This window comes from Sylvia atricapilla, chromosome 17 (genome assembly GCF_009819655.1).
Source record: "Sylvia atricapilla isolate bSylAtr1 chromosome 17, bSylAtr1.pri, whole genome shotgun sequence".
Taxonomy (NCBI): Eukaryota; Metazoa; Chordata; class Aves; order Passeriformes; family Sylviidae; genus Sylvia; species Sylvia atricapilla.
In genome coordinates this window covers 12,569,470-12,585,555 of record NC_089156.1, presented here as the reverse complement: position 1 = coordinate 12,585,555, position 16,086 = coordinate 12,569,470, and the positions used below count along the sequence as shown (strand labels likewise).

Sequence of the window (16,086 nt, the reverse complement as noted above, 5' to 3'; positions counted from 1 at the left end):
GAGTGGGTCACAGATGCTGAATCCCAGAGATTTCTCTGAGTTTTCAGTCCAGAACAGACTTAAACAGTCCCAAGAAAAAGAGAGAAAAACAGTCCAGGAAGCTTCTTTGCCTCAGCTAGCTAAACTAACTAAAATGTAAAAAAAAAAAAACCTCTCCCAAGTATCCGACGTGTGTATCCCAGGGAACACAGCCAAGGCACAAAGCAGGAGCATCCCATGGAGCCCCAGGTCCTCACTGAAAAATGAGGGTAGAAGAGGCATTGCCTTCCTCCCTTTGGAAATCATCTGCTCCTCGAGGTGTGGCAGCGGAATATGAGCAATAAACCCAGCGATTGCCGTGACAGACGTTTCTTGTACACACACGGTGAGACATTGCAGATAAAGTAACGTGACATAAACAGGCAAAGCATTAGAACCATTATCACCAGCAGCAGCACGAGGGGACACAGCGGTTCAGGCAAAGGAAGTGAAAAATAGCGGATGTGATTTAAGAGGCAGAGAAAATCTGAGCTGGCAAGTTGTAATTACTGCAGCTGAAAGGTGGCCAGGATCCTGGTCGACTGCCTCCGGGCTTAGGAAATGCAACCCAGAATCTTTAAATGACCAAATCATTGGGACCTGGGCTTCGTGTCCCCGATGAGACACAGTCATTGATGTGGCCACACCAAGGTGCAGCTCCAGGAGAAGCACAAACACCTTCCTGGCACTGCTGACTGCAGGTCCTACAACCAAATATTGACCTGAACCAGATCTGCTCTGCAAGGTCATTTTTCTTCCCACAGTGGTACAGCTGCAGGGCTTTTTCAACCATTCTTCAGCTTCAGCAGCCTGTAAGCATCTAATGTCTAGTCAAAGGACATCATTCATCCATTTTATGGTTCCCAGAATGCAAAGATATCTACCCAATTTCCTAAGAAACATTAATATTAAAGGATGGCTTTCTCAGCCCAAATCATGCAAGCTGAACAAAGTTCTCCTGACGTTTCATGACAGGGTGATTAATAATACCAAGAAGAAGAATGAAATGATACCAGATTATAAACTGTTGTAAATCTTTCAGTCATCCCAGGAATAATGAATGTAGATTTCTTAGGAGAGCAGTACAGATTTAAACAGAATCATTTTAGTTTCCTTGTCAATCAAGAGGCTATTTATGTAATACCAGAAAGAGAGAATGAAAACCATGTAATCTTAAAAGGAGAGTGTAGCACATTTCTTTAAAAACAAAGAGTTCCAAAGACCATCCTAAGCTACAATTTCCAAATTGTTAAAGAAAATGTTGCACTTTAACCATTCTCATTGATTGCTGACCTTCCCTTGTCCAAGCAAGAGCCACAATGATGAGAACCCAGTTGGACTTAAAACGTCTGAGCTGACATGACCAACCTCCTTCAAACACTTAATTTAAGGGTATCCTCAAATCTGTACTGGCCCAAAAATCCACCAGACCAAAATATCCCAAATTTCCTCGACGTGGGTTTTGGAGGGAAGAAAAACGCAAATGCAAATTCTCACAAGTTGTTTTACAAATGCTGTTAAATTTCCAACCCCCACCTCGAGACAGAGTTTTATGGCCTTACTCTGCTTTTGGCTGCATGGGAAACCCAGTGCCCTCTGACCCCTTGAGGCAGCCTGTCCTAGACATTACCTCAACACAATAATTAATAAGTAATAATACTGAATTTGAGCTCGTGGAATTTGCACTGGCTAAATGTTCCAAAGGAAAAAAAAATGAATAATGCATGCAGAAGAGATTCATTTGGGGGGGAGAAAAAAAATGTAACTTCAGTTAGAAATAAAGCCCTGGTTGCCTTGGCAAAGAGGATTTAATTGCTGTAATTGCTACATCTCACATAAGGTCGCTGTTTGAGGGAGTCCACAGTGCTGCTATTCATTCTGTGGCTGCTCTGTGGCAAATAAAGGACTACTGGTCCCAAGAGCATCAGGGGAATAATTCTGTAAAGGTTGAAATTATTTTTAAAGGGTTATTAGCTTCGGCAAATGAGTCAAAAGTCATCTTAGCTGAGGAGCATAGGTACTTACACCACGTTATGGAGATGAAAGCAGGAAATGCCACAATTAAGAGTGTTCTACTGGTGTTTCTGTGTGTCATTAAAAACAGAGCTCCAAACACAGCCCTTCCCTCTCCATCTGTGTCCTGCCCACCCACCCACTCGTGGTTGCCACTGTCCCTAACAAATTTCCCAGAGAAACACGAAGCCAGGACGCTGGCACACACACACACGTGCCTTCACACAACCAAAATTCAAATCCTTTTACTGGCACAAATCCTAAGTAACTCCACGGAAGTCGATTAAATCACCCCTCTTTTCTGGGTAAGACTGAGAAGACTCCAGCCAGGCAAATTAAATTAGAGATGGGCCAGAGCCAAACTCCCAGATCCAAAACAACCCAAACCTCACAATGCATTTGGATCCAGGTCCAGATTCTCACAGTCTGCTACTGCTTCTCTCTTACCCTCTGCTACCTCCCAGGACAGCACAAAGTTCTCAGATTGTCCCCAACCATCACTTGGTGCCATTTTATCACCATCCTCCTCCAGGGATCTGCATCCAAGTGCTCACCCCCGTGCTCCCTGTGGCTGCTTGGCACATTTCTCTCCCAGACCCTCATTAACTTGAGCAGATGCTTAGAAAGCTGAGGAACAAGGCACTGCCTACCCCACACTTGTGTTTCTCTGCCTTCCCCACTTGCTGTCCTCTAGGAGCAGCAGAATTAGAGCTGGGGATTTAGTGAAAGTGCATTTAAGCACTCCTTCATTAATACCACGGAGGTTGGGCCACACAATGAGGAAAAAAAGGAGCTGAGAAAGTTCACTTGGCAGGAGAATTTTCAAAAGGATGTCGTGGGGGGACAGGAAGGTACATTTTGGTCTTAGTGAGGCATTTAAAGCAAAGCATGGTGGGGGCAGAGGGAGGGCACAAACACGGGGCTGCTTGAACGTGGCTCTCCCAAGAGCATCCTCCCGGGTGGGATACCCCTGGGAATACTGCACAATTCCTCCTCTGCTGGGAACACCCACCCCATCTCCCCGGGGACCCTGAGAGGAGATTTGAGAGACATTTCCCTTTTATTAGGTGTCTCTAACCCCCACAGAGGGTGAGGAAGCACTGCTGCACCCAGTGCACCCAGCACTGCTCAGGGCAGGGGGGTCAGCTGTGGGGAGAGGAGAGCCAGAGCACTCACAGCAGCTCCCTGGGCTCTGGGAAGCTCAAGCAGAGCCCCTGCCAAGTGTCCCCTGTGTCACTCAGCACTGACCCCACTGCAGGGGCTCTGCCAGCCTGAGATCTCCCAGCCCCGGCTCCTGCTGCCCACACAGAGCTCAGGGCTGGCAGGGAATGGTGCAAGGAGTGAAATAGCTTTAACTGTGAGCACCATTTGCTGTGCCTCGGAGTGGCAGACTCATTTGTCACCGTTTTCTTCTCCTGCAGCTCTTTAGATTCTTCTGGGATCCAATAACTTTGTTAATGTGATTTCTTTCATAACCTGGCCGGGTACAGCGTCCAAGGCAGACGTGGCAGCTGTTTGAAGCATTAAAAAGCTCACACACAGCACAGCTCCCTGCTCTGCCTTGTCCAAAACCATTTCTTAGGAGCCTTTTATTGACATGGATTGCACGGGGAGCAGGAGCAGCACCCAAAACAAGATATTGCTTTCCTGCCCAGAGTCCTTCCTCCCCAAAGCAAAAATCACCCTGGCCTTCTTCTATCAGACCATGCAAAAAACTCACGGGTGAGCACAAGGACAAAAGCAACTCTCTGTTGCATCAGGAGGAACACGAAGGAATTGAGATCAATGTGCTCACTCAAAGCAATACTTCATCAGCTTCACAGGAGAGCAAACTGGTTTTTACCAGGATAAAACGACAGCAATGCATGGCCTCAAACATCTCAGAGGAAAAAAAAAAAAAAAAAAGGAAATTTCAAAGTAGTTGCCTTTTTTTTCTACTTTTACTACTATTCATTACTCCGAATGTAATGAATAGAAGGAGAAGTAACTGCATCAAGGAGCGAATCACTGTTGTGTCTGACTTGTTTAAACAAGACTGTGATTTACTGCGCTGCCAGCTAATGAAGAGCTGTACAAGAAGCTGATCAATGCCATCATTGTCTGGCAGCACAAAGCGGGGACTACTCAGCATATTGTCCAAAACAAAGGCTGCCCCCAAGCTCCCCGCCAGGGACTCGTTTACAGGAGACACGGTTTGCAGAGAGCCACAGCCTGCCCCAAACTTGAAATGATCACTCAAAGACAGGAACCTTTCCTGACTTGTTTTCCCAACCTGAGCGCCAGGTAACAATAAAAGAAATGGATGAAGAAAATGTTTGTCTTACAGCTGTCTGCCTTAAATTGCCCTTTGTGACCCGGTGAATTTAAGCAGTTTTGTCACCCCAAGGCAGCTTTGTGTTCATTAAGGGAGGGAACTGAACTCAGAGCCGGCTGCTCACAGGCAAAACAGCTTCTAATTCCATCTTCTGTGCCTTCCCTTCCCATTTCAGAGCTGCACCGGCATCAATCACAGCCAAGGTAAGACACCACAGCCCCCGGCAAAAGCAAGTTCTGGGGAAGAGCAGTGGTGATGCTGGAGAGGCTGAACCTTTGGGGCTCCTCATCCAAAGGGATCCCCACCTAAAGGAATCCTCACCCTAGAGATCCCCACCTTAAAGATCCCCACCTAAAAGGATCCTCACCCTACAGGGATCTCCACCCTAGAGGGATCCTCACCCTAGAGATCCCCATCCCAGAGGGATCTCCACCCCAAAAGGATGCCACCTAAAGGGATCCCCATCCTTGAGATCCAGACCCCAAAGGGATCCCTACCTAAAGGAATCCTCACCCTAGAGATCCCCACCCCACAGGGGACCCCACCTAAAGGGATCTCCACTCCCAAAGGGATCCTCACCCCAGAGGGATCTCCACCCCAAAGGAATCCCCACCTAAAGGGATTCCCACCCCAAAGGGATCCCCACCTAAAGGGATCCCCACCTAAAATGATCCCCACCCCACACACCCTCCCACTGACAGGGTCCACAGCCCAAGGAGCGGTGTCAGCCCCAAAAGGCCACCCCGGGCAGGCTCAGCAGCACGGCAGGCACAGCACAGCCCGTGCCCTGCTGTCAGTGTGGGCAGAGAGCGCTGCCAGGGCTCTGCACATCCACACCCAGCCCCAGCATCCCCCAGCCCCCAGCATCCCCCAGCATCCCCCAGCCCCCAGCATCCCCCAGCCCCCAGCATCCCCCAGCATCCCCCAGCCCCCAGCATCCCCCAGCCCCCAGCATCCCCCAGCATCCCCCAGCCCCCAGCATCCCCCAGCCCCCAGCATCCCCCAGCCCCCAGCATCCCCCAGCCCCCAGCATCCCCCAGCCCCCAGCATCCCCCAGCCCTCAGCATCCCCCAGCCCCAGCATCCCCCAGCCCCCAGCATCCCCCAGCCCCCAGCATCCCCCAGCCCCAGCATCCCGCAGCATCCCCCAGCCCCCAGCATCCCCCAGCCTCAGCATCCCCCAGCCCCCAGCATCCCCCAGCCTCAGCATCCCCCAGCCCCCAGCATCCCCCAGCCTCAGCATCCCCCAGCCCCCAGCATCCCCCAGCCTCAGCATCCCCCAGCCCCCAGCATCCCCCAGCCTCAGCATCCCCCAGCCCCCAGCATCCCCCAGCCTCACAGCATCCCCCAGCCCTCAGCATCCCCCAGCCTCAGAGCATCCCCCAGCCTCACAGCATCCCCCAGCATCCCCCAGCCCCCAGCATCCCCCAGCCCCCAGCATCCCCCAGCATCCCCCAGCCCCAGCATCCCCCAGCCCGCAGCATCCCCCAGCATCCCCCAGCCCCCAGCATCCCCCAGCCCCCAGCATCCCCCAGCCTCACAGCATCCCCCAGCCTCACAGCATTCCCCAGCCCTCAGCATCCCCCAGCCCCCAGCATCCCCCAGCATCCCCCAGCCCTCAGCATCCCCCAGCCCCGCAGGAGCCGCCTGCAGTTCATTAGCCGGAGCTGTCATCTGGAAGCTTTTGGAGATGGGGTTCAGCTTAGAACGAGTTTGTAGGAACCCGAAGCGTTCAGAAATGTAAAAATCTCTTCCCATTATCATCAACAAGGCAGAGCTTGTGTGGAGCCACGCGGCGCATTGGCACCTTCCAGATCTCTGGGAAGAGCTTTGCACATCCTCTCCCTTTGCAGAGCACAGCCGTGGCTGCTGACATCGGCAGACCAGAGCTTGTCAGGGCTCCTCTCACAGCCCTTCCCTGTCACACCCCTGCCAAAGCAGCTGAGGTGTCAAAGGAGCTGCAGAGCCACACACAGCACCACAAACCCACTCCTGGGGTAGCCATGGGACATGCTCGTGCACCAAACTACTTCCAGTCAACACAATTACCTCTCTTTTTTATCTGCTTTATGGCTCTGGACATGAGATACAGGAAATTAATTGATGTGACACAGCCACATCCTTACTGCCACAAACCCACTGCTGGGGCAGCCATGGGACACCAAACAACAGAATCAACACAGTTACCTCTCTTTTTTCCTTTATGGTTTCTCTCTTTTTACGTTATGGTTCTGAACATGAGATACAGGAAATTAATTGACGTGACACAGCCACATCCTTACAGCCACAAACCCACAGCTATGGGACACCAAACAACAGAATCAACACAGTTACCTCTCTTTTTTACTTTATGGTTTCTCTCTTTTGTACTTTATGGTTCTGGACATGAGATACAGCAAATTAATTAACATGACACTGCCACATCCTTACTGCCACAAACCCACTGGTGGAGCAGCCATGGGACACCAAACAACAGAATCAACACAATTACCTCTCTTTTTTCCTTTATGGTTTCTCTCTTTTTACTTTATGGTTCTGGACATGAACCATAAAGTTCATGAGATACAGCAAATTAATTGACGTGACACAGCCCCATCCTTACTGCTCCCAGGTGCAGATGGGCAGAGGGATGAGATAGCTGAGGTGCTGGCAGGGATTGGATGGAAGGAAAAGGAAGGTTTCAAACCAAACTCCTTTGCCAGCGGGAAGTGGCTCCTTGTTTCGTTCCAGCTGTACTCGTGTGTGTTCTAACACACGCATGAAATATTCCCAAACCACCAGAATTTAAAACAACTGGCAAACTCTTCACCTTCTCAGTGAAAAGCACTGGTGGAACATATACATAGATACTAAATATTTGTGATTAATCAAATTCTGCATCTTGATCCACCCTCCCCTCCAACTCCTACAAACATTTCCCCACTCCCATGAGAGAAGGAAACATCCCTGAGCCAAGGCAGTGGAGGCCAAGGCAAGGAGCAGACAATGGGAACATCTGCCCCAGTCCCCAGGACCCTGGCTCCATCCTCCTCCTCCTCCCACCACCTCCACACCAGCACAGGAACTTGGTTTGTGCACAAAGCAGCACGCCCAGGACCCCTTTGGCAGGGCAAGAGAAATTTCCAGCAGGAAACATCTCAATTAAAACCCCCTGTTTTCTCACCACGAGGCTGCAATCCCATCTGGAAGCGCTTCCAAAGCCAATATCCAGCAATTCCCAGGGCTTCTGTCTGTCTCTGGAGCTGCTGCTCTGCCTGGGCACTGATCATGGCCAGCTGATCATTGCAGCACATAGTTGACCTTTATCTAAAATTCCATTAAAAAGCTTTATTGACTGTAGCCCTGCAGGGTCTTTCAGGATTCACTGGATCATTTATTCCCTGTCAGAGATCCATTGCTTTCTAAGCTTTCAGAATTGCTCAGGCTCTGAGGGGGAGTTATTTTTTTTGTCATTTTGAGCTGGTTTTAAGGCTGTATGAGGGGGTGGTTTCTTTTCTTCTCCCTCTCCAGTGTGGATGGGGCAGAGGAGGTTATCTTATGCCACGTGAGAAGGAGAGAGGAGTTGCCAGTGTGGCACAATTAATTATTTCCAGGTTGGCTCATGGATATGGATGCAGTAGGGCCATGAACTGGCAGCAGCTCCCAGGGAAGAAACCTTTTCCCTTCAGCCAGGAGAGGTTCAGGTCTAACTACTTCCTGCAGCATCCTTGTGAAATTTGTGACTCCACACCATCATGTCAGGTTTTCATCAGCTACAGCAAATTTTTCTGGGCCACAGGCCGGTCTCAAACAGAAATAAGAAAAATAAAGTGATGGCTCAACCTTTCCTGAAAGAGAATTTATAGAAATGGTTCATTCAAGCCAAAAAAACCCCATTCTGGTGACAGCTCCCCCAGGCCTCACAGGAGTGTCCTGAAAGGATGTTACTCCCTTTCTCCTTCAGGAGCAAAAAGGAAAGAAAATAGTGGGAGGAAGATAATACAGGCATCAAATGAAGCAGGAGATTTGGGAGAAAAAAAATGAATGAATCTGTCTTGGAGGAATGTGAAACTGTGCAGAAGTACTTGAAGACTGCAGTGAGGTTGCACAGACACATCTGGCATTTCCAGACTTAGCAGTGCTTGATATTTTTATTAATATTACATATGACTGTCTCATATTTACATTTAGTTCTATTCAGAGAGAAAAGGGAAACCAAAAATTTCAACATTCATCCCAGGCTTAATAAAATTTTGGACTAAAAAACTGAATTATTCCCAAGCCACCAGTAATGGTTTGTTTCTGTGATTATTTCTAAATCTGAACCAGCATTTCTGATTTCAGAAGAGTATTTTATTTTTTTTTCCCTTTTCTCAACGCTTCGATTTCTGCTGAATGTTCATCCTGAAATGATGCTCCAGTGAATCATTTCTTTGTCTCCCCAGTAACGATCCCAGTAACAATCCCAGTGACAGTTCCCATCCCCAGCAGCTTGCTTGGGAGCGATGAAGGCCATGTGGAGCCTCCTCCTCACAGGCAGCCAGGCTGCATTCCCCACAGTCTGTACTCTCTCATTTTCGCTGCATTTCCAGATCCAAAACCTTCTGTTTTCTTTCTCTTGTTTGCTCTTGGCAGCTATTGGCAGGAGACATCCTCTTAATGATCTTTTTCTGGCCTTCTAGACGACTGCTCAGACTTCTCCAGATCTTTCATTATTAAAGGAGAAGCCTCGTAAGTCACTTTTAATGGTCTGTGTGATTTTTATTCCTTAGCAGGAGACATCACCTCCTCCATATGGATATATGTTTATTGATATCAGTCCTTAATATGGTTTTGCCTAGTGAGAATAATCAGGAAGGGTCTCCTGGCATGGATTACACCTTGTCCTGCTTCATCCCCCCAGTCCAAAGAGAATCTTTGTCCTGTTCTGTGTGGAGCAGGGCAGGGAGGTGACTCTGATTTATACCACAGTGACACAGACTCTGATTTCAGAATTCTGAAAATGGCTCCTTTATTTCTGGGCTGTGTCTCCCTTTTATACCATTCCCCACAGCCCAATCTGATTGGTGACACAGAGACAAACCTCTTCACTGCCATTGCTCAGAGCACAGGGACATCAAGGAGAAGTCCCTCCTGGGGAAAGGGATGAATAACAAAGGGACAGCTCCAAAAACATTTCTCCTGGGCACAGAAAATTCCCTGGGGAAGGAATTTCAGCAAACCAAAACACCTCAGGCACAAACCAGGGCTGCAGGGAGGAGTGGACAATCCTCCTCCTGGAGCTACCAAGGCAGGGAGTGACAGTGAGGTCCCTGAGCAGGCTCCTGCCACCCCCTGCACATCCTGAGCCACTGCTGCTCCCATTCCCCATCCCAGGCATCCATCACCTGCCCTCGCTGTCGCTCCTGGAATCTCTCCAATCTCCAGACCAGAAGGATGGGTCATTGGTGTTGGGGACTGTAATGAACGCCAACAGGGCCATGTTTTGTGTGGGACAATTTGTTGTTAATGCTCAACTTTCAGCAGCAGCACATCCTCACCCCCAGTTTAGATGGGGAGACTTTGGACAACAGGCCAAAACCCCATTGTTTGCTCCTAAAGAGAGTGTCCTCATTTCTTCCCTATAACCAAGGGGCAATTGTCCACTTATTTCATTAAACGTTCTCCTGCTGTACAAATTGACTCCCATTTTTCTTTCAAATATGTCCTCTGGGTCTGGAGATGCAGTTAAATAATAACAAACACCACAGAAGAAGCAGAAGCCGTTCCCAGTGCTATTAGATGAGATTTCTGTTCTTCCAGTTGAGCGGGAATTGTTTTCTCCTGCCTCTTTTATAACTCCTCCATGTATCAGGAGACTTCTTCTGTTCAGCAATTAGCACTAAAGTCGCTGTTACCCCTTCTGCAGTCGTGATTTCTATCTTTTCTTCCCTCATTTACTACATTTCATCCCATTTGTGGGCCAAGGAGGAAACAGAGACACTCCAGCACGTGAAAGGGCAAAAAGTGCCTGAAAATTTGTGACACTGAAATATGTACAAGCCCCAAAGCTGTCCTTCATTTTTATCCCTTTTTTTTGTTATTTTTTATAACAAGGTGGCCCATAAAAGAGTTTAATCATGGCCACATAGCCCGTTTCACCTACCTTTACAGTGAAACTGCTCAGTGACAAAGCCACCAAACAGAACGGGCAAAATTTATCTTCCCAGATGGTGAATTTTTGCCGTGCAGATCAGAGCAGCGAGGCCACAAATTAATCTCCAGTGTCACAAACATTTCATGGCACACATGTATAGATCATCTGCCAGCAAAGCCAGCAACAGGAGTGGCAGGCACAGCAAAGGCACTAAATGCACATTTAGTCCCCCAAATTCTGCCCTTTGACACATCCCTGTCCCTCACTGGCACCAAGCCGTGCTGGCTGCATTCCAATAGCAAAAGAAATAAATGTATTTTATTTAAAACACAGCACGGCCAGAACTCCAACTCCATCTGAAATTCAAGTTATTGAATGGAAGCAACCAGCCAAGAGTTAAATCAAGCCAAGCAAAACCAGTTTGGGCCGATGGAAGGGACTGGAAGTGATGGCTGGAGCTTCACCAACAACTGCAGTGTCACCTGTGAGTGACACCACTGGGAGGACGGGGAAATAAGGACTGGGTGTCTCTCAGTGCAGCACATTGCTGATTCAAGGAACTGCTCCCAGCTGCTTTTCAATCTCCAAGCTTGCTCAAGAATCACAGATTTCACCAACACAAAAAAGAACCAGCTCCCACATGAGAATTGAAGTCAGTTCTGCTAGGGAAAAATCCAGCATTAAATAAAATACTATGCAACACGGCATGAAATAGTAAAGAGGTGCATAAACTTGGGCATATCTGCTCCTTTGCATCCTGTCAGAGCTCAAGGCTGGCATCAAATGCTGTGCTGAGGATGACTTGGTTTTAATCTATCCTCTCATATGAGCCAGACTCTCCTGAACTTACAACAGATATGATTAAAAACTATCAGTTATATTAGGCAAAAAATATATTTCCCAAGGCAAACATTCACTTCGATGTATTTTTTTTTCCTCTGGCTATAACACGCAGAAATTCTATGTATATAAGAACCTTCTGGGTTTTCACAGGCATTAGCATTGAGCAGACAAACAGGGAAAGCTGCTGAGGGAAACTGCATAAATTAGATGCAGGAACTACAGTGCTTGCATTTCCCTCAGCATCATTCCCTGCCTTCCATGGAAACTTCAGCTGGAAAATCTCCCCATGGACCCGACAGATATCGTTCCAAATAATCACAGCAACAGTTGCAGGTACTCTTTCCATGCCAAAAGACAGGTGAACCACCAGCAGACCTGCATTCTGCCTCTCACTTTCAGCATTCAGCTGAAGGGTAAATAAAAATCCTTTCAGTTTCTCTGATGAAAAGCACAGTGCAAAGCAAAGCCAAATAAAAGCCCAGACAGGCTCGACTACAGAGAGCCAACAGTGAATTTTCCAAGGAAATATTTCTGGGCACGTAAAACATGCTGATTTATTGTAACAGAAACATTTCCTGGAGATGAACAGATCCCATACACTTCTCAGAGGAGGAAATCCCCATGGAAACCTGACTGCCTTCCCAGCAGCTCGGGAGCTCTGCTGTTAACACATGTTGGGAGAACATCTGGAGCAGCTGGAGCCATGCAAATCCCAGGGGCTGTGGGACAAGGTGAGGTTTCAGCAGCAGCCAGGCTCTTGTGGGTCATCCTGGGGCTGCTCCCTCATTTTCTGCTTCCCTGAAAACCTGCTCAGTGCTTCCAGGATCTATTTTTGCTTTTGAAAGGCAGCATTTCAAAAGTGTCTCTGCAATGGGTTTTTGGTTATTTCCTGGCCCGGCAGAAATATCACAACTCTGCCCTTGCACCGTTTGTTACAGGGTAAATGCTATTTCAGAAATTCCAGTGGAAAAGAAAACATCCTCGTCTTAGGTTGCCTCTAATACCTTGGGAGTTTTATCTGTGGTGTGGGGAAGAGAACAAAACCCTGAGAATTAAGAGCTGATGGTAAATCCTTGCAGAGCCTTAGGCAAATTCTATAATCTCTCTGCTCTAGCGCCGAGGATCAATTCACGCCTGCTGAAGCCCCACTGCTCCGTGAGGCCACTCCATCCACTGCCCCTGGATGCTGGCCAAATTCATAGTTAACAAATGAAAAACAGTAAATCCAAGGAAAAGCACGAATAAGTTTGAAGGAAGCCTCTTCCTGACCCAAACCTTTGAAAGTTTGGTTAAACCTCGTTATATTTCTCACAGATTTCCCTCCCCACCCTGTCAGCAGCTCTGTCCCCATTCGGGCAGCAATCTGTAAGTTTATTAATAGGCACGTGTTATTTCACAAAACGCTGAATGATTTCAAAGTGCAGCATAAGGTTTTGCTGTCTGTTTTCTCCACATCTGGCCCCAAAGTGCACTTCTGTCACATTCTGCTCCCATCGTTCTCGGATCAAAAAGTTGGAATTAAGGCACGGATCTGCTCTGAGGTTTCCTTTCCTTCTTTCCCAGGAGTCACACATCCTTTACAGCAGATGACACTTTCCAGTTACCTCTTGGCCCTTTTCTTCCCCCGGTTTGGCTCCCATTTCTCTCTGAGTTTGGTCCCTGTGCAGCTCTGAGCCCAGAGTCTGACCGCTAAGGACACAACAAACCTGCAGCACTAAGCCTGGGGGTGGTTAGAAATGCCCGAATTCTCCTATTACAAGGATGAGGTCAACAGAGAGTCCCCAAACTTAAAATGAAAATGGAGACAAGCAGTTCAAATTTTGAAGAAGCAGGATGGGCTGATCTTACAGGAAAACTGAAGGCTACTTGTGAAATTTGGCTCCAAATCCTGGTTCTGCTAAAGGATTCCTGCACAGGCTGAGCTCATTTTCTCACCTCTCAGCTCTGTACGTGCAACAAAAGAATTCTCCCCACATTTGACCCTTTGTGCAAGATGCAGCCCGTGTGTTTTGGAAAGATGGCGACAATAAAGTCGATAAAAACAGAGGAAACTTCACCAAAGAAACAGAAAACCCTCCAGCAAACTCTTTAGCAAAACTCATCACAGCAGTTACCCTGGCTGACTTACAGAGGCAGATTTTAAGAGGCAGAATTGTGACTAGAAGCAAACAGAATTAAAACAAAAAGAAAATAATCAAACAACTATTTAGAGCCCGTACTTTAAAATCAATGCCCGTATTCCAAAAAGTGTCATCCACACAGATAATTCAAGACTGTTTATAATTTTCTCCTATTGAAGAGGAAATGCAGAAGTTCTTTCATGAAAACATTAAACATAAGCAAAGATTTACGCCCAGCATTGATTTGCCCCTCGTTGTTTTGCAAACAACACTTGAAAAATTCTCTTACCTTAATACAAACTGGTCTGCCAGCGAGTAATCAGCCAGGAAAACATGGAAGGTCACAATGTCACCCTCTCTGACCGGGCTGAGTGGTAAGTGAATAATGATATTTTCATCCACCCTCAGCGAAGACTGCTTTAATCTGTCTTGATTCGGGTAAACCACGATGCTACCAATCCTCTCCATAGCTGACAAAGCTTGGTGCTCGCTCTCTTCACCTGCGTGGATGTTGTTCTCCCATTTTGCATCCTCTGGAGAACATTCCCCATCCACGGCGTAGATCTTATAGAAGAGCTCCACGGTAATCCCTTCCAGGGAGGCGGTTTCCTCTGACAGCAGGGGTGGAGGGGAGCTGAACCAGCTGGGAGACAACTCCAGCTCCACAACACATAATCCTAGGTGGCCTGTCAACCTGCAGCTGGCCACCACCTCTCTGGACTCCAGGAAAGCAAACATCTTGACACAAGGCAGCATCTCCTCGGAGTCGTAGTCATCCCAGTCCTTGCCCGCGATGTAGAACAAGGTCTGGATTTTGGGTTTGTTGGAATAGATCGAGCTGTTGATGATGTGGGATTTTAATTTCCAATTAAAAGTGAATTTGTTGGTGAAACCAAAAGAGGCAGAAGTCAGCATGAGGTCCAAGGGGATGGGCTGTTCAACAGAAAAGGGTCCGTACGTGGCGTTTAGGACGGGCGGCTGCTTGGCTTTGTATATAAAGAATGAATCCACCCTAGACTGCAAACTGGAGTTCCTCATGATATCCTGGTTGGCCTCTTTGAGGAAGAAGAAAACGTCAGCGTTGGAGACGTGAGGGCTGGCGGGGAGATACGTTGGCAGGTTGGAGAATCTCTGGATGCTGTCCATGATCCCTCCTCGGCTCTCCACCACTGCGGGCCAAAGAGGAAAGGAAACACAGAGACAACTCAAACGTTTGCTCAGCACAACCCTCAATTTCAGGAGATCAGTGGATTACAGGAGATCAATGCTGCTGGCCACAGTTACAGAACAATCTGACACAGGTACCATGGAATAACACTTCTGTTCAAAGCTCAGGCTGCTTCAGCTCCCTTCCCACCTTCCCCAATCTGTTACCTGCTCAAAAGTCATTAATCAAGGACTGGCTACCACAAAGAGAGGATTGATTGGCCAGATCTCAAACTAACTTCCAAAACTTTCTACTGGCACTCTATTTTTTTTAATTTATTTTACCATCAGATCAAACTTCCAGCTTCTTCTCACCCACATTTCAATGTGCCTGAGAAACTGGCATATTGAATATTAGTAGCAGCAAAACAGAATACTTTAAGCAGTAAAAATGGAACGTTTTCTTTAATCTACCATCACTAAGACACAAAGCAATGGGGGTAGAACATCTGCATCACTCCCAATCCATTCTGCCGGGTCAGCAGCTTGGAAGTTAAGTGAGAACCTGATAAAAGCTTCGTGTTCTTGAAACCAAAACTTTTCACACTCAACTATATGGGGTTTGACAGAGGTCTCAGTGGGATGGATTTATAGGCAAGAGTGAACTTGAGAGAAGGAGAAATCCTTTACACACAGAAGGTTCTCAGACACTTAGAAGGATTTTTTTTTTTTTTTTGGTTTAATTCCTGAGGAGAATGAAACACATTTGGAAACCACAGAAGTTCCTCTACAGCACAATGGTCAATCCTCCAGCCAGCCCCGAGTGATTTTTCCCAGGAAAGAAAAGACTCCAGAGGGAGGCAGGGATCAAACAGACATCTTTGGTTTGGGCTGATCTCTAATTAATAGTGAGAGATATTCAGTCTGAGCTGTTATTTCACCAGAAACTGTGGCTCTTTCAAACTAACAATTCGTCTCCGAGCTCCTGGGACTGCCTCGGAGAAAACAAACAGAAAGGCAAGGAATTAAAATGCTGCAGTTCCAGAACGAGCAGAGATAACAAAGGCACAATGACAGAGCCTAAGGTCAAAGCTCTCGTTGTGTCTCTGAAGCTGAGTGGTGATCCCAGTGTTTGTTGGCTGGGCAGAGCAGATACACAACACACAAACAATTACACCTGTTCCAGCCAGATGACTCAGATACTCGCAGGCACAATTTAGCAGAGATAAAAGCTCTTAATATTTCTATTTTTTTTTTTCAGGTTGCGTATTTTTAAAGCCTACATTTATCAAAGACAGATTCTAGGGCAAATCCCATCCATTTGACTTTGCCCCACTCTTATTCTCAGTTGAAATTCTGGTCGTTTGTTTTCTGAGAGTTTGATATTATCGACACTGGTTTAAATGCCTCTCATTTCACCACAATGCTTTTGCTGTATATTCACTTGTGTCAAGGGGATTTTTTTCAGCCATTGGAATATTCTTTGTGGGAAGGAGTAAACATGTAAAAATACACAAA

At 47.3% G+C, this 16,086-nt stretch overlaps 1 protein-coding gene across 1 annotated transcript in view; it reads right to left on the bottom strand.

The window, feature by feature from the left end:
* Positions 1 to 16,086, bottom strand: part of LOC136369100 (transmembrane protein 132B-like) — a 231,911-nt gene that overhangs the window by 153,485 nt on the left and 62,340 nt on the right. Inside the window, exon 2 of the mRNA XM_066331749.1 lies at positions 13,712 to 14,591. Coding sequence (XP_066187846.1) covers positions 13,712 to 14,591 — 880 coding nt within the window. The remainder of the gene's footprint in view (positions 1 to 13,711; positions 14,592 to 16,086) is intronic.